At 49.2% G+C, this 19037-nt stretch overlaps 1 protein-coding gene across 1 annotated transcript in view; it reads right to left on the reverse strand.

Moving 5' to 3' along the window:
• LOC144781619 (uncharacterized) overlaps positions 1–19037 on the reverse strand; it is a 65004-nt gene that overhangs the window by 10825 nt on the left and 35142 nt on the right. The window contains exon 3 of the mRNA XM_078660564.1: positions 5287–5545. Coding sequence (XP_078516690.1) covers positions 5287–5545 — 259 coding nt within the window. The remainder of the gene's footprint in view (positions 1–5286; positions 5546–19037) is intronic.

The following is a 19037-nucleotide window of genomic DNA, read 5'->3' on the forward strand; positions in this document are numbered from 1 at the left end:
TTAAGAAAAGCAGGGTTCACATCTCAAAGAGAAAGAGAGGAACTGTTCCATCATCAATTAGTTGGTACCAGCAGTAAAAAAAAAAAAAAAAAAAAATTGGCTGTTAGCTTTAAGGGGTCATGAAACGCAAAGATTAAACAGTCTGGTCACTTGACGCAAGAATTTTTGTCCCTGCTGCTTCCATAAATTGAACAAGGTGTAGTACACTTTCCTTGGCGTCAGCACATAGGCGGCATATTGACTGACCCTGAAGACGCTTCCATGGGGGAAGATGCGGTAAAGATGGTAAAATACCCAAACAAAAGTGAAGATATTTTTCTTTCCTCTTTCTATTAAAGCCCGTGCCTAAGTTTGGTAGTGGAGAGGATTTTTCATAGCTGTGAACTACAAACCATACGTGGGTTCTTTCTGTGAGTGTTGCCTTGTCTTCTACTAGCGATAGCTTTTTCACTGTTTTGTTAACAATTTGTTTAAAACAAGGGTAGGACCCTGAGGCGGCCCAGAGCTCCTTGAGTCCCAAACGATCTATACATGCTGTCAAGTAAGACCTTGCTGCACGGGAGGAGCTACGCTAGCAACCAAGATGGCCGCATAAGCTCTCGGCTCCGCCGACCTCCGCCAGTTGCTCACAAATCCTGACGATTATCCTGATTTCTCCCCGGACTCCCGTGCAGCTGATGTGTTCCTGACTCTAAAGGTGCAATCCCGGAATTTCTAGCTGCTTGAATAACGAAGATACGCCGTGTTCCATTCTAGGCCTAACCCAGAGTTGAAGCCGGGGCCTCGATTTCTAACCCAGCCGGGTTGGAGTTGAATAACATCGGCCACGGGACGTGGGTGGCGTCCGGTCTCCCGGAGTGGTGTTTCGTGTCCGTTTCGGATGGTGGATAGGTGGCAGTCTTATCTCGCAGCTATGGCGGCGTGACGCATTGGTTGCTGTGGTCTGGGATCCGCCGCCCGGAGGCCCCGTTGGGCTCCCGGGGTCGATGGGCTTGGTTCCTCTCTGGAGGCGACGGTGTTGAGATCGCGCTTTTGAGAGTGCCTACAGTTGTCATCGGATTTGCCTGTGCCTGGTGCCCCGGAGTAGTCGACCTCCGGGGTTCAGAGACCTGCTTAGTCGCTTCGTGAGGGGCGATGGAGCGGGTGGAATGTATACCGTCGCTGCATACTGTAATGGCCGCCATTGGGGAGCTCCATTCACAGGTCACCGCCATCATCCAGAGGATGGTCGTAACGGTTGATATCATCTACCGGAGCTGTTTTTCCCACGGATCAAGAAGCGTCTGAGACGGAGGGCCCCGTGCTGAAGCCAGGCTTGGTATCTTTTGTCGACCCCCGAACGACTGCTAGCAAGCCCCGGACTATCGAATCTACATCATGCCCTGTGTCGATACCGCCCCAGATGGACATGGATGATCTTATATTTCAGAGCGAGTTCTCCAGTGACTGTAGGTTTGTTACCTCACCCTTTTTCTCCTGGATGATTCAAATACGCTCTAGCGATTTATCTTTGGTGGACTGTGGATATCGTTTGACTCTTAGACTTTGTGTACTATTCTCCTGGCCTCAATCCTTCTGTACTGACTTTGAACTTTCTCAACATTTTGATACTCTCATGGGGATGGCGGATCGAGCGGACAGGGCTTGCATGAAAAATCGCAGCGGCCAGGGTTGACTTTGACTGGATGGGTTTAAACAATGACCTCATTTGATACGGGATTGTAACCTATACTAGCGCGGGAGTTGGGTGGCTCTTCTACGCTCCCCCCCGTCTGATTTTAATCGTTGCATTGTATTATTCTGGATACGTGTAGGGGCGGGCTGCTACTGGCGGGGGGTAAGGGAGACCGGGGGCCTGTTTGATATTTCCTCCCCCACTCTTTCTTCTTCCTTCTTTTAGGTCTAGTTCTGGGGCGACAGGCACACTGCTAGTGGGGATGGGCCGTAGCCATTGCAGGGGTGTAGGGTGGGGGGATTGGGGAGGGGTTTGTTATTTTGCCTTAGTTTAGTTCTATGGCCTTTTTTTTTCTTTCCTTTTTTCTTTTACGAGAGACGGGTTGTTTATCCTGTATTGATTTTCTTATGTATCGGGGTGTCCGATTTGTCTTCATTATCCTGAACTATGGGTGGGTGAGCCCTGCTGGCTGCTACTTCGCTGGATTGTTGATCGTACTTCTCCCTATTGATGTACCGAACTAAGTTGACATTGCATACTCCTTTGAATTGACTTTTCCACATTGATTTATTCGCTCACCTATCGCAATATTGTATTCTATGTATGACACCCGATATATGTAAATTTCTCTTGTTTTCTTCAATAAAATCTTTAAAAATTAAAAAAAAAAAAGACCTTGCTGCACACTCCCTCTTTAGGTGTATTTTGTTCCATAATTGTGAGTTCAGTGTGCCTGCTGCAGATTTTTTTATCCTATACCAGGTCTTAGCATAGGCTCCTTTGCGGGCTATTTCTTGACTATGCACGCCGAATTCTAGCCTTATTTAGGCTGGCGAGATGTACTTTGGTAGATTAAATATTATTCTGGCAGCTCTTGAGACAGTTCTGTCCAAAGTCAATGCATCACTTCCTCTCAGACACTCACCATAAGTGATTGCCGGGATGAGTTTCGCCTGCCAGACTTGTAGCAGTGGAACAAGGCTAGGGCTGGCCATTCTCTTTTTGATCGATAAGTAGAGGAAACCCTTTTATATAACTTTATAATGATATGGTGGTGTTGAGGAATTGTCCAAGTTGAACAGGCACTTGAATTGCCGATTTGCCTTAAAGATCTGCAAAAAATGGCTGAAGGGAGCATGCATGTACACGTAAAATGTCAAGAGAACATTAATATAGTATCTTGACAATACAGATTTATGTACCATTTAGCAATACTAGCAAAAATGGGTTTTGTCAAATGGATTTAAACCAGAGGTTGGAAGACAATCCCAAAATAAATCTCAACACCGTCAACAAAAGCCAATGGAATGACTCACTTTTTTTCAAACATTCTTTCATGGGATACAAGCAAAGCAGCGACCTAGAGCTCTGCGTGTTCTTTACAAAACAGTTCTGAAGACAAAACGGACAAATAGGTGGGTCATGCTATGTATGAGAATTTGACAGCGCCATCAACCTTACCAGTCCCTGCCAGTTGGACCATTACTATGCAGTCTATGAGAATGAAGTACATCTTTTGGCTTTGTATTTTTGGTTTGGAATGAACTGATTAAGCATGAGTCGGAGACAGTTAAAGCCAAGGCCAAGAATGGATCTAGTAGGGAATTAATGATAAAACAAGATGTAGTAAAAACATATGTAGTAAAGTGGATTATCTAAGGTACCAGCAACATGTTTTTGTGGCTATCATTTCTGAAGAAAAATATTTTACTTTTCACCAACCATCTGTATCAGCTCAAAGGAGAGATAAATGCTAATGGCTGAATTAATTCATGGATAATTAACAACCTTTTTGTTTGAGAAGGGAGTTTTTAGGTATCGGCTACAAACAGCTTTAGATGCCTGTTGGCCAGATCTATTGTTTCCAATACATGAAATGGTTTTGCATCAACCCCTTACTTGGATAGCTTAGTTATCTATCCCAGCTGTCGCATCTTCTTTCAATGGCTTTCCTTCCTATTCTTGTGTTTGTCCTGTTTAGGAGCATTTCGATTTCAGTGTTCTGATTGGTTGCCTTGTAACTGCTGACGTTGCTACTCTGCAATGAACTACTATATTTTCCTTAAAGCCTTCCCTGAAAATTGATGTATTTGCTTGCTCTCTCCCCAGAATACGTCCCCTTTAATTTTCACAGCTCTCCGTAATGCTTCCCCCCACACCTCACTCTGCTTACCCCTTCAGCTCTTTTTCTTAGAACACCCTAACTCCTCTGTTTTCCCACCTTTTGCTCTTGTCTCTTGTCAGCTTTTACTTTCTACTCACTGTTGCCCATAATGCAGTAGCTCCCTCATCTCTCCATGTTGTATTCATTTTGGTTAAAAAAAAATTAGGACTCCGCAGCTGTTATTTGCTGACAAGCTACTCCTCATTTAATATGTAGTTATGCAGACATATATATATTTTTAATGTAGGTGATACAAGATTGGTGTCCACGTGTATGTAGCTGCAACCTGATACATGGACGTTGGACTTGCATGCATCATCATACATGGGAATTTGCCAGATTGCCGGACGTGTGTGTGCATGTGCCTTGACCCATGTGTTCACATACTGGTTCAATCAAGCATTGGCAAAGCAACTAGCTTGGCCATTTAAATCTGAGACCCACTGGTTTTGCCAATGCTTGTCAATTACAGCCACTTCAGAACGAGGGCTGTCCTCAGGAGCATAACCATGATCACAGTACATAGCGTTATTGAACCTTTGCGTGGCGAAAAAGTGACTTATCACTTTCAAAGTGAGATTTATTGAGAGATTTGGTTAAAAGCCATAGTTGCTTAGATTCCAACAGCATTGAGATTTATGTTTTGTGTACGAACATACTAACTTGCTTTAATATAAAATTACTTACTTCTTATTACAATACAATGTCATCATTATCCAGCTGAATGGCACTATGGAAGGATTAAAAGCTGAGTCCACCCTTGCAAGACTGACGCCTGCGATGTATAGGTTAAAGACAGATTTCTGCAGCAAGGGTTTGTCTCCAATGGACTACTATGTCACCAACATCATGTTTTTTAGGTCAAGCCTAGGCAGCACATGCGCTGCTCTGCAAGGTATGCTTAATTTAGACTGTGGCTTGAAGCACGTACCATCTTTTCGATTCGTTCCTGGTCGTGCCCTTCATAAATGCCTGCTTTTGTTTGGTCAGTTTACTTAATGAGTCCCGGCGTTTGGCGTTTCAGACCCTTCCCGCAGACTTTTTAATTTTTTTAATTTACATTCCATCGCGCACCCTATTTTTTTTTTTAATCTGCTTCGGGCTTGTGTATCAGCACGGCGCCCGCTTCACTAACGCGGCACTTGCATTTTCCATTGAGTATATTTTTATTATAATCAGCGCAACTGCCGGCACTTTAAATTTTTATTATAATCCACGCGACTGCTGTCGTGATTTATCTTTAAGTAACACAGCCACAAGCCTTTTATTTTGTCATCAGTATATAAAAGAAGAAATGCAGTGTGTATTAATAGGCCAAGTGAGGTAGACATTTTGTTTAAGAAAAAGGGGGGTAGGCGGCATTAGTGATTCTCAAATGTGTGTTCTTAATATAGATACGGTCGCTAAACAAAGAAATTCAAGGAGTCAACAAAGATTAAGCTCATACCTTTGCACGGAGAGCCGCCGGCCGCTTCCCCACACCAGGAGAGCGGACACTGGTGGCTGCAGTAGCCGGCATTACTTCAGACCGGCGTCCAGTGTGTTCGGAAGGAGCATGGTCATAAGATTGGCCACTTACAATGCGAGCACGTGATGCAGGACGGCTAGGAAATGTGATCATCAGCCATCTTGTAGATGCTCTCTTATTCATCAGTTGTTTTCTTTCAAGCAGCCCAGACTGCATCAGTTTGAGCTTCAGAAGCCTTCTAGTGTACAAAAATAGGGAGAGGCGATTTTGGCCCATTAAAAATCGTGTTTCTATGAAGTGTTATAGCACGTTCTGTATTTACATTCCAGTAGCTCTCAGTTTCACAAATGCGAGACCAGTTACAATAAAAATGCTTGTTTTTTTTTTATATATTTTTATTGAGGTTCAAACCATCATACCACCAGATCCATATCACATGCGAGAACATCTGAGAGATGATTCATTAGGCATTATTCAAAACAGAAGAAACCAGTGCTCAACGTTTTTGTCCCCCCCCCTAACTCCCCCGGCCCCTCCCCCTCTACCCCCACCCCCCCCTGTCAGTGTGCCCTTGATTATTTCCCTAGAGCTCTAGGTTCTGCCAAGTCTAATGCAAACAATGTAAAATAACAGCAGCAGTAGTCCCAAGAGTCGGTAGATTCCGCAAGACTGCCCCCGTGTGCTCCGGATCTCCCTCCTGACCTTTCAGTATATCTGAACGTGTCGTGCAGGGCCTAACTCCCCTCTGTATGTGCTCAAGTGTCCCCACCCAAAACATTCCCCTCTGCATTCCCGGCAGTCCCTGCTCTGGTCACCACACCCATATCTGTACCTGCCTGGACCCCGTCCCCCTCGTCCAACTCAACTAGTGAATGGCGCTCCGTTACTAATGCTTCCCAAGCCCCTGCAGCTTCCAGCGCCTTCTCATTAGAGGAACGCCTGGCCAGCTGAAGCCGAAGTGTCCCCTCGCTCAGTTTAAGAAGCCCGCCTTCCACCTCCGAAAGCTCGGACCCGTCCTCGTCTTCCAGTGCACGGTAAGCTCCCTCTTCGCCATTATCAAACCCAAATCATAAAATTTGGTTGTTACTTTAGTGCTGGGGGTGTGCGAGAACCACAACAGAAGGCAGGTTCCCATCTCCACTTCCAGCTCGCGCTCCGTTACTTGATTCAAGCACGTCATCACATCTGCCCAGTAAGATCCTAACCCCGCACAGTACCAAAACATGTGGCCAAAGTCAGCGCTTTCTGCGTTGCACCTAGGGCACATCGATGAGGTCCCCCCAAAGTACTGCTGAATTTTGACCGGAGTTAAATAGGCCCTGTGAAGAGTGTAAAATTGAACCAATTGGAACCTGGCATTGCGCGTGCCCTTCCAAGCCCGCCTCAACAATTGTGGCCACGTCGTCTCAGGGATGGGCTTACCCAGATCTTCCTCCCATTTACCTCTCGGGATGTCCAGGGGGGAAAGATTTTCCGTAGACAGTCGCCTATTTAGAAAAGTAGGTAGATAATGGTAGATAATGAGATCTTTAATCACTGGATTACGACAAGTCTAGAATTAATCAGTACGAAGGGATTAAAGAGCATGTCCAAGAATAAGAAAAAAATAGCACTCTGGTTCTCACAACCTCTTAGAGAGAAGCATGCGGAGGTTAGACTATTGGAGAGAAGTGGAGACGCTCATACACAATAGAAGAACGACGAATTTATAAAGAAGCAAGAAATCAATACCATCTGCAGATTAAAGCTGCCAAAAAAGTATTTTACTCTGAGGCAATTTCATCGGCAGAAAATAAGCAGAAGGAGATCTTTAAAATAGTGGATGACTTCCTAAATCCAAAGATTATCAAGCAAGATATCCCCCCCTCTCAGACCCTATGTGACTCCATTGCAAACTATTTTGAGGCAAAGGTCCAGGAGCTCACAAAAGCTTTCCCGATACCATCGAAGGGACAGGAAAAGGGAACATTAGACCCAGATACCAGAAGGGCTGAGTTGAATGAGTTTCTTCCAATTAGTCTGGAAGACAGCAGACAGGCAATCTTGACAGGAAGATCCGGATCCCCTTTTGATCCGTGCCCCCCCAAGGTACTGCATTCTTTGATTGATTTAGTGAACCCGATCATTAATAACATAATAAATTCCTCCCTTGCATCAGCCACAATCCCTCAGGAATGGAGGTTAGCGGCAGTTAAACCTCTGCAGAAGAAAGCGCTGGCTAATCCCTCCATTTTATCAAACCTACGGCCAATCTCATTATTACCGTTCCTCTTTAAGCTCACCGAGGCAGTTGTAAATAAACAACTGACCACATTTTTGGAGGATGAGGATCTTTTACACCACAACCAATCGGGTTTTAGAGCCTCTCACTCCACGGAATCAGCTCTCCTTTACACAACTGAGACACTGAGGGCCGCCATGGATCAAGGAGACAGGGCTGTCCTAGTTCTCCTGGATCTGTCGGCGGCCTTCGACACGGTCTCGCATGAGATACTGATTAACCGTTTAGCTACGGTGGGCATAGGGGGCACGGCCTTGGCATGGCTGGAAAATCTCCTTGTGGATAGGGAACAGATTACTGTTCTTGGACAGTATTTATCAGCTAAAAAGTCAAATCCCACAGGTGTACCCCAGGGATCAAGGCTAAGCCCGGTGCTGTTTAATCTATACATGACACCTTTAATTGCGCTAATAACATCATTTAACATCAATACAGTATCATACGCTGACGATACTCAGCTCATCTTAGTATTAGACAGCAAGTCCAAAAGAGCAGAGGAGAATCTTGGAAATTGCCTCACTGCAACCTTCAATTGGATGAAGGCTAACCATCTAAAATGCAACACGGCGGGAGGAGCCTAGCTCGCGAGCGTAATGGTCGCCCTTTAGCTCGGCTCCTGCAGCCCTCCGTCCTGATTGCCTATCCTGTCTTCCATCCTGTCCGGGGACGACACATTTTTGGGGAATTGGAAACAGAACGGCTTGTTTGTACTTACCATCTGACCCCGGGGTCTCGGTGTGCAGCGGCTCCGGAGTTGTGTCCTCTGTGAGATCGGGGCCTCCGCGAGACTTGGACCGGGACCTAGCCGGTGGGATCCGACGGCTCTCGGCCCCGGCCGAGAGCGAGAACCAGTGATGGGAGCCGTTGTGCGGAGATCCCGGCGATCCTGACCCGGGCCTGCCCTGGTGGCCGCGCGGCCGATGTGGGTGAGAAGCCCCGGGACCTGATTCTGTGAAGGGGTCTCCCCCGCCGCTGCTTTGTCCGGCGGCCCTGGTCCTCGGTGCCCGGACTCCGCTTGTTTGGGGCGCCGGTGCTGGTGCTGGCGGAGACCCGTCTTGGGCGGACATCCTTTTGGCATCAGGGCCGCCCTTGCTGGGACCCCCGGAGCTTGTAAAGTCCTACATTTTCGAACTGTTCTTTCCAGGGGTCTTGGTGGGCGGCGACTGGGCTGATTCACGAAATGGCGGCCGGCCCTCTGGAACGAGAATCACCCTGTGGCGGCGGGCTCGTGTTGCCTAATTGTGCGGGGATCGGATCTGGTGAGCGTGAGCCTACGGTCAGAGATATCCTGGAAGCCCTGAGATCCCTGCACGCATCCCTGGCCCCGGGCGTCTCGGTGGGTCCGCCACGATCTGCCGCCATTTTGGGCGGCCGTTTCTTCTTGTCGCCCTCTTGTTTCAATGACTCCATTGCCTCGCCCTCCTCGATTGACTTGAGTGTTTCCACCACTGATCGAAGATCGTGTAGTGTGCCGGTGACTTTGGGGCGCCCTGTTTTTCAAGGTTCGGACCCCGGGGACTTGGACGCTGTGCCGCGGCCCTGTTCGACATTGCTGCCTGGAACTATTGGTGGACTGCCTCCTGTGCCTGCTTCGATGGCTTTGCCTGTGTCTATAATCGAGACCACCTCGCCCGCTCCAGTGGCGCAACTGAACTCCTGTTTTTCATTGCTCGTACTGCGATTGTTGATGCATCTACACTTTCCGTTTGGACTTCTGCTCCCTTGCGGATCTATCTACCCCCCACGTAGCTATGCTAGTCACCATTCCACTTGATTATATGCTGATCTCGTATTTAGTATTTGGTTTTACATTGCCATGTGGTGGGTGGGGTTTGTCGCTCGAAAGGGTTGGGGGTGAAATGTACGACTTCTGTTTGATTCCTGGTATACGATTTTGTAGCACAATTGTTTCTAACCGTATAAAGGTGGGAGGTCCCCTTCTCATTATGTTTTGTGGCGCGTTATGGGGTGTCGTCCTGGTCTGTTTTTGGCTGTGCTTGTCTGGTTGGGCGGAGGGCTGCGGCCGACCATTCTGATTATAGTTATTCTGCTCCTCCCTCCTGTCTTCCTCTTTCTGCTTCTGTTGCCTTTTTGTCTCGTTCTTCTTTCTTGCTTCTTGCTATATTTCGGGTTCTGGTTTAGGGCGACAGGCACGCTGTTTGAAGGGTAGGCCATAGCCTTCTACAGGGGTGCAGGGTGGGTTGGGTTCTACTTTTTGTTTGTCTTCTGGTTCTATGGCCCTTTTGTATCTCTTTTTCGTGAGGCCGCGTCTGTCCCGACCTCCTGTGGTGTGTTTCGGGTGGGGGGTGTGGCGTCGTTAATCCTCCTGCTATGTTTAGGCTGCCTTTCCCCTCGATCGCCATACCCTCACGTGTGCTGCTACTCCTGTTGTCTCCTGTCTTCCCGCCACGGGGGGCCTGTGTCGGCGTGTCTTCTTCCTTTCGTTTTTTATATTTCCTTTCCCTTTTTCATTGTTTTATTTTGTCCTCCCTCCCTTTTCCTTTCCCTTCCTCTTCCCCTTCCCTATTTCGCCCCCCCCCCCCTTTTCCTTCCTGTTTCCTAGAGGTTGCTATGACGGGCTGGTTTTGATGCATTGTTTTTCCGATCCCTCTGTTCTGGCTTGGTTGTGTCTTGGGTGGCGGGCATGTTACGAGGATAATGCTCAGGGGCCGATTGTGTCTCACATATCCTGATTTTCTTGAGTGCATTGTATTGTCCCCCCTATATTGTGGCCTGTAGGAAGGTAGATCCCTGACTATGGTTGCCCCCAACTTTTTGCCTGGTGTTTTGCTGATTTTCTGACTTAGTTGACCTGAGGCCCTGCTATTCAGGACCTCAGGCCTACTGCTCTCTCTGTAAAATGGATTCCATGTACCCTAGGTACATATCTAATTGGATACTGAGTCACCTTATCAGTCCCTGTACAGTGTACCTTAGGTACCCAGGGCATAGGTGTACCCAGGGCCTACCAAGGGCTGCAGCATGTATTATGCCACCCCTGGCTGGCCATCCAAATCTGACACAACTGGCTGCACGACAGCTGGGGCAAGGTGGTGTAACCACCCTTTGCTTTAGATATAGTATACCTATATCTAACCCTAAAATGGACACACAGATCTCCTATCAGTCACTCCTATGGCAGGCCTTAACAATCCTGGAGGCAGAGTGCTTGGAATCGTGTGAGATAGTGCTCTGGCATGAGCTGAGCCTGTCTGCGGCTTTCGGGATCCATCCCTTAGCCGTTTCCATGATATCGCATACCATATACTCTTAAGTGCATTATAATCCTCGCGGTTAAATGCCAACTCTGGTATCGCTTTATCAAAACATGTCGAGTAAGGTGTCATACGAATTGGAATACTAACCCCTCGCCAATTCTGGCGACGGGGTTAGCATTCCACCCTTCTAGAGGGACACGACATGTATGTAACCCCTAACCCCGGTTAAAGTCAGACAGAGCCTTAGCATCCACAAAATGGATGCTGCCACCGAGACACAAGTCTGCCCTCCTGCTGCTGGGAGTCCTCCCAGAGCAGGAGATAAGGACAAAGGGTTTCCTGCCAGGGGCGGTGCCAGCACAGTCCCAGACAAGATTTTGTGTATTGTAGGTAGGCAGGGCTTCAGAGGAAGGTGACTGCACGTGGAACCCCGGTGCTCACTGTGCATAGGCTGGCTTGAACCAGTTCCAGGGACACTCCAGACCCTGTGCTGGGGAAAAGCCCGCCAAGGAAGTGGGTGTAACCACCCCCCTCCTGGTCCCACCCCTAGGGCAGGACTTAGTCGCGTGCCAGCCCCCTTTTCCCAGATAAAGGTAGGGACTGGCCCCCTTCCAAATCAGATCATCTTTGGAATCAAGATACCACTTTCCACGAAAGGACTTCACGATTTCTTCTTCAAGATTCTCCCTTGTGGCTAAGGAGTAGTCACCCTGCATCCGCAGGCACCATCTAAGAACACTGCGGTCTGCTGCACGTCCTTCCTCCGGAATCCGACTGCCCAGCTCGACGAGACCCGGCTTCCCTGGCACCTCTGACCTCTACCCACCTCTACAGCACAGCTGAGAACCGTGGGTGCGACGAGACCTCGAGGGACCGGCCATCGCCAAGACTGCACGACTTCTGCACAGCAAGCCCACCGAGTAATTTCCTGGTGAGTGCTTTGGGGTCCGAGAAGCCCCCACCCTGAGCAGCTCCAGCACCGAAGAGCAGCCCCCCAGCATCTCCACGATCGGCGTGGGGCCCTTCTGCTTTTTGCTGCTCACCGCGTTGTTTGGCTACTAGCTCGCTGGCTTGTGGCCTTCCGAACGACGCCCGACGACAACACTGCTGCTGGTCTGGTTGCTCCAGACTGGCCCTTGCTTCCCTCCATCGGAGAAGTACCCTGGACCCTCCTGGTCCGGCTAAGACGCCATTTTAGGTCCACCGCGTGGGCCTTGCATTTGCCAAGACTTGTTGCCCAATCCTGGGTCCAGCGATGTCGACAGCAAGATCCTTCGTGGGACAGCTCGCACCTCCATCCTGGTCGCCGACAACGCCTCCTGGTCCGAGAGACTGCAGAGCCCAGCAGCGCCCACTCACCTGACTGCGGTGACTTCGCCCAGTGCCATCCTGGTGCCCACTTAATCACTGGCTAGTGATTGAAGAACTTGGTCCCCTCTGCTTTCAGGTTTTCTTCTTCCTTGATCCAGGCTTGGATCCATCGAACTTTCTTCACTGGTCGCCTGCCAGCAACTTCCTCCTTCCAGGCTCCTGGTCCGGCAACGAGGATTCCCGACGTCTTTTGAGACCTATGCAGCTGCAGCCCCTGGGCTAGGTAACTTCGGCACTTCGGTGTCCCAGCATAGCCTCACTATCCAAGGGTCAGGATCCACTGTCGTTTTCTCCCTACCAGGTCGGGTTCGCCCGTGAACACTAACTTTGTGAATTCTAGCTTCCATAGACTTTGTCCCGCATCCCGCGTGAGAGTGCACACTCTGCACCCGAGTTCCCTAGGCCTCCTGCTAGTAATCTAAAGGTTCAGTAGTCCAGTCCTAGCGATCCCAAAGCCTCTGAGAATCGTTACTTACCTGCTAGTAATTCGCATTCCACTTTTAGAGTATATGGTTTTTCGTGCCCCTCGGGCATTTGTGTATAACGTGCTAACTTAAGTATTTTCATAAGAGTTTTGTTGTGTGCTTAGCACCCTGTCCTCATAAAGAGTACAGGGTTGTTGTGATTCTAATAAATACATTGTTTATTTTCATAACACTTGTGTGGTGTCCTTTCACTGGGTGTTCAAGGGGTAATGTGATGGTAAAACAGCTGGCTTAACACGCCCTCTAGAGTCTTAGCCTTAGACTGCTCGTATCCATGCTACTAGGATAGCTGGTCTATAAGGTTGACTTACAACCAATCATCAATAAGGGTTGTTTGGACTGATATATAGTGATCACTAGAATAGTGAGCACTGCACATCAGGCCAACTTCTCACATTGGTGAGCAGCGGTTGGGATTTGAGCTTGCTGTTGTTTTACCACACATGCCCTAAGAATATCTTGTGAAAGATCACATAAGTACTAAAGGTACATATAACTTAGCTTAGAATACTCTGAGTTCTACTGAACCAGCTGTTGTAGCTCCTAGGGCCTAGCACACCCTAAACTACAACTCTAGCAAGGGATCAGTAGGCAAACACATAGTGTAGGTAAGTGCACCACTTACACCTCACTAGAAAAGCATGTCTACCCAGGGAGAATCTACTGAGACTCCCCTGGTCAGTGTTGACCCTCTACAGGTCACATCAAGATATGCAGCTCTCAGTTTTCAGGAGATGAGACAAATCTGTGTCTCCAGGAAACTGAAGCAGGGGTCTAACCCCACCACTCCCTTTCTGATAGGTCTCTTAGAGACATATGATGCCAGAAAGCTTTCTCAGTTACATGAGAACATGCCAGCCTTAGAGGGAACCTCTGAGGATCCAGATCTCCCCAACATTGCTAATGCAGTTGAGGAGGAGGATCAAGAGGAACTCTCTGGGGATGAGGTAGACAAAGGTCTTGAGGTAGTCAGAAGGCTAACTAGGGCCAACTTAGACCTACTTGGGGAAGGATCTGGGGGACCCCCAGTACTGACCCTAATGAGGCCTAACCTTGGAGTTAGGAGAGATAGATCTCCTTCTAGGGACTCCATTAGATCTCTGCACTCTAATGCCTCTTCTCAGGGGAGAAGGAACTCTCCCCAGAGGAGATTGACTTCCCCTCAGAGAAGAGAGCATGAAGCAAGGATGAGACAAGCTAAACTGAGGATTGAAAGGGAAGAACTTGCCCTGGCCAAAGAGAAGCTTGCCTTTGCAAGAGAGCAGCAGATGAGTGGGTTAGCTCCCACTGGTGGCAGCAATCTCCCAAGAGAAAAAGAGAAGGGTTTAGATACTAAACACCTGACTAAGATAGTGCCCCCCTTTAAACAAGGGGATGACATCCAGAAATGGATGGCTGCTTTGGAGAGGGCCTGCACTGTGCAGTGCATTCCCCAGAGTCAGTGGGCAGCTATACTGTGGCTCTCCTTTGATGGTAAAGGTAGAGATAAGCTCCTCACTACAAGAGTGGAGGATGCTAATGATTACCAGGTCCTGAAAAATGCACTGGTTGATGGGTTTGGCTTAACCACTGAGCAGTACAGGTTGCTGTTCAGAGACACCCAGAAAACTCAGTCTCAGGACTGGTCTGACTTTGTTGATTGTGCCACTAAGGCTTTGGAAGGCTGGCTACTGGGTAGTAAGGTTACTGATTTCAAAGGATTGTATAATCTAATTATGAGAGAGCAAGTCTTAAATAATTGTCAGAACCAGTTATTACACCAGCACCTGGTAGACTCTGATCTGACCTCTCCACAAGAATTGGGTAAGAGGGCAGACAAATGGGTCAGAACCAGGATTAGGCCCAAGAACCAAGGTGGTGACCAGAAAAAGGAATCAACCAAGCCTCAAGAGAAGGGTGGGAATAAATCTACAGATCAAACTACATCAGGGCCCCAAAAATCCTCTGACGGGGGGTGGGTCCCAGAACCCTTCCAATAACCAAAAGAAACCTTATTGTTATCCCTGTAAACAGGTGGGTCATTTAAAAACTGACAGCAGTTGCCCAAAGAATAACAATAAGGAAAACATACCCCCAAGTAACATTCCCAAACCTCCTGTTACTACTAGTAGTAATCCCCCAGGTGGTGGGAGTGCCCCCAAGAATTTGGGTGCATTTACTTTGGGAGTTCCTGGGGACTCTGGCCTAACCAGGTCCCCTGACTTAGATACTCTTGTCTGTGAGACTGGCATGGGGTTTGCCAACTTCACAACTTGTCCCAACACTTTGGGCAAGTACAGACAGGAGCCCCTCATCAATGGTATAAAAGTTGAGGCCTATAGAGATACAGGGGCTAGCATCACTATGGTGACTGAGAGTCTAGTCCCCTCAAGGCAACTTTTACCTGGTGCCACATACCAGGTGACCAATATTGATGGAGTACAGAGAGATCATCCCATGGCAGTGGTCAATCTCAGCTGGGGAGGTGTCACTGGCCACAAGAGAGTGGCAGTGTCACCAAACTTGCCTGTAGATTGCCTACTGGGGAATGATTTAGAGCTCTCAGCCTGGGCTGCAGTTGAGCAAGAAACCCATTCTAAAATGGTAAACACCCATGGTAAGGTTAGTGGGGCAGTGATAGCCACAGCCCCAGTCCAAGATGTCCTCCCTGAACAGGTCAGGAGGGTTGTGCCAGTCACAACCCAATCTCAGACAACTTCCTTCCCAGAACAGGTTGTCAAGGCTGTCATGGTAACAGCCCACACCCAAACTGAGCCCCCTCCTGAAAAGGTTGGGAGAGTTGTGATGGCCACAGCTCAAACTCAGACAGATGATAGTGTTGTGAAGCCTGAAACTATGGATCACTCCACTCAGACAGAGAGCATTGAGGAGGAAGAGAAATCTCCCTCCCACCAGACTTTAGGAAAAGATCAGCCTCCTCAGGGAACTGATCTGACCCCTTGTGAAGAAACTGCCACAGAGGTAGTCAGGCCTAGCCTGGCAGAACCCCTGATGTCAGTGGACCCTTCCAAGATGGGACCCAGTCTGGAGCAGGTAACCTGCCCCTCTCTCCCCTGCCTCAGTCAGCCCAGGGCTGTAGAGGTCAGGGAGGCCAGTGTTGGACCCCAAAGGGCCCCCTGTCCAAAAGAATCTCCCAATCAACAGATTAAGGGCACTGAAGCTAGTAGTCCTAGCCAAGTGAAAATAAAACACACTCCTGAGGGATCCCCCTTAAAATTAGTTAGGGACCTCCCCCAGATGGACACTGCTGGGCACAGCCAAACTTGGGACCTGAGGGCCCCAGACCTGACCTGTCCCTCCAGTAAGCCAAACAGAGGGACCCAACCTCCAGCTGTAGGTAGCCAGAGGTTGACCCTGAGAGCCCAAAACAACTCAGTCTTGGAAAGAAAGGCCTCTTTGGTGGATGATGATTGGAGGAAGCTGAGCCCAAAATTAGTGGAGCCTCACTTCAGTACTCCATCTCAGCACCAGCCTTTTTCTGTGACAAAACACACCACAGGTAGAGATTCCCTATGGTGGAGACCCTCAGACACCCTTAGGGTGAGGGATTGCTTAGTGGACCATGAGATAGGGGGTAACCATGCCAGTGCTGGTACTTCCTTATATGGCCACTCAGGCAATATAGGCTTACCTGGCAAGGCTAGCCTTATCTCCTTTCGTTTGGGGGGGGGGGGGGGGGGGGTTTATGTAGGAAGGTAGATCCCTGACTATGGTTGCCCACAACTTTTTGCCTGGTGTTTTGCTGGTTTTCTGACTTAGTTGACCTGAGGCCCTGCTATTCAGGACCTCAGGCCTACTGCTCTCTCTGTAAAATGGATTCCATGTACCCTAGGTACATATCTAATTGGATACTGAGTCACCTTATCAGTCCCTGTACAGTGTACCTTAGGTACCCAGGGCATAGGTGTACCCAGGGCCTACCAAGGGCTGCAGCATGTATTATGCCACCCCTGGCTGGCCATCCAAATCTGACACAACTGGCTGCACGACAGCTGGGGCAAGGTGGTGTAACCACCCTTTGCTTTAGATATAGTATACCTATATCTAACCCTAAAATGGACACACAGATCTCCTATCAGTCACTCCTATGGCAGGCCTTAACAATCCTGGAGGCAGAGTGCTTGGAATCGTGTGAGATAGTGCTCTGGCATGAGCTGAGCCTGTCTGCGGCTTTCGGGATCCATCCCTTAGCCGTTTCCATGATATCGCATACCATATACTCTTAAGTGCATTATAATCCTCGCGGTTAAATGCCAACTCTGGTATCGCTTTATCAAAACATGTCGAGTAAGGTGTCATACGAATTGGAATACTAACCCCTTGCCAATTCTGGCGACGGGGTTAGCATTCCACCCTTCTAGAGGGACACGACATGTATGTAACCCCTAACCCCGGTTAAAGTCAGACAGAGCCTTAGCATCCACAAAATGGATGCTGCCACCGAGACACAAGTCTGCCCTCCTGCTGCTGGGAGTCCTCCCAGAGCAGGAGATAAGGACAAAGGGTTTCCTGCCAGGGGCGGTGCCAGCACCGTCCCAGACAAGATTTTGTGTATTGTAGGTAGGCAGGGCTTCAGAGGAAGGTGACTGCACGTGGCACCCCGGTGCTCACTGTGCATAGGCTGGCTTGAACCAGTTCCAGGGACACTCCAGACCCTGTGCTGGGGAAAAGCCCGCCAAGGAAGTGGGTGTAACCACCCCCCTCCTGGTCCCACCCCTAGGGCAGGACTTAGTCGCGTGCCAGCCCCCTTTTCCCAGATAAAGGTAGGGACTGGCCCCCTTCCAAATCAGATCATCTTTGGAATCAAGATACCACTTTCCACGAAAGGACTTCACGATTTCTTCTTCAAGATTCTCCCTTGTGGCTAAGGAGTAGTCACCCTGCATCCGCAGGCACCATCTAAGAACACTGCGGTCTGCTGCACGTCCTTCCTCCGGAATCCGACTGCCCAGCTCGACGAGACCCGGCTTCCCTGGCACCTCTGACCTCTACCCACCTCTACAGCACAGCTGAGAACCGTGGGTGCGACGAGACCTCGAGGGACCGGCCATCGCCAAGACTGCACGACTTCTGCACAGCAAGCCCACCGAGTAATTTCCTGGTGAGTGCTTTGGGGTCAGAGAAGCCCCCACCCTGAGCAGCTCCAGCACCGAAGAGCAGCCCCCCAGCATCTCCACGATCGGCGTGGGGCCCTTCTGCTTTTTGCTGCTCACCGCGTTGTTTGGCTACTAGCCCGCTGGCTTGTGGCCTTCCGAACGACGCCCGACGACAACACTGCTGCTGGTCTGGTTGCTCCAGACTGGCCCTTGCTTCCCTCCATCGGAGAAGTACCCTGGACCCTCCTGGTCCGGCTAAGACGCCATTTTAGGTCCACCGCGTGGGCCTTGCATTTGCCAAGACTTGTTGCCCAATCCTGGGTCCAGCGACGTCGACAGCAAGATCCTTCGTGGGACAGCTCGCACCTCCATCCAGGTCGCCGACAACGCCTCCTGGTCCGAGAGACTGCAGAGCCCAGCAGCGCCCACTCACCTGACTGCGGTGACTTCGCCCGGTGCCATCCTGGTGCCCACTTAATCACTGGCTAGTGATTCAAGAACTTGGTCCCCTCTGCTTTCAGGTTTTCTTCTTCCTTGATCCAGGCTTGGATATATCGAACTTTCTTCACTGGTCGCCTGCCAGCAACTTCCTCCTTCCAGGCTCCTGGTCCGGCAACGAGGATTCCCGACGTCTTTTGAGACCTATGCAGCTGCAGCCCCTGGGCTAGGTAACTTCGGCACTTCGGTGTCCCAGCATAGCCTCACTATCCAAGGGTCAGGATCCACTGTCGTTTTCTCCCTACCAGGTCGGGTTCGCCCGTGAACACTAACTTTGTGAATTCTAGCTTCCATAGACTTTGTCCCCCATCCCGCGTGAGAGTGCACACTCTGCACCCGAGTTCCCTAGGCCTCCTGCTAGTAATCTAAAGGTTCAGTAGTCCAGTCCTAGCGATCCCAAAGCCTCTGAGAATCGTTACTTACCTGGTAGTAATTCGCATTCCACTTTTAGAGTATATGGTTTTTCGTGCCCCTCGGGCATTTGTGTATAACGTGCTAACTTAAGTATTTTCATAAGAGTTTTGTTGTGTGCTTAGCACCCTGTCCTCATAAAGAGTACAGGGTTGTTGTGATTCTAATAAATACATTGTTTATTTTCATAACACTTGTGTGGTGTCCTTTCACTGGGTGTTCAAGGGGTAATGTGATGGTAAAACAGCTGGCTTAACACGCCCTCTAGAGTCTTAGCCTTAGACTGCTCGTATCCATGCTACTAGGATAGCTGGTCTATAAGGTTGACTTACAACCAATCATCAATAAGGGTTGTTTGGACTGATATATA

Source organism: Lissotriton helveticus, chromosome 9 (assembly GCF_964261635.1).
Source record: "Lissotriton helveticus chromosome 9, aLisHel1.1, whole genome shotgun sequence".
In the NCBI taxonomy this organism is placed as follows: Eukaryota; Metazoa; Chordata; class Amphibia; order Caudata; family Salamandridae; genus Lissotriton; species Lissotriton helveticus.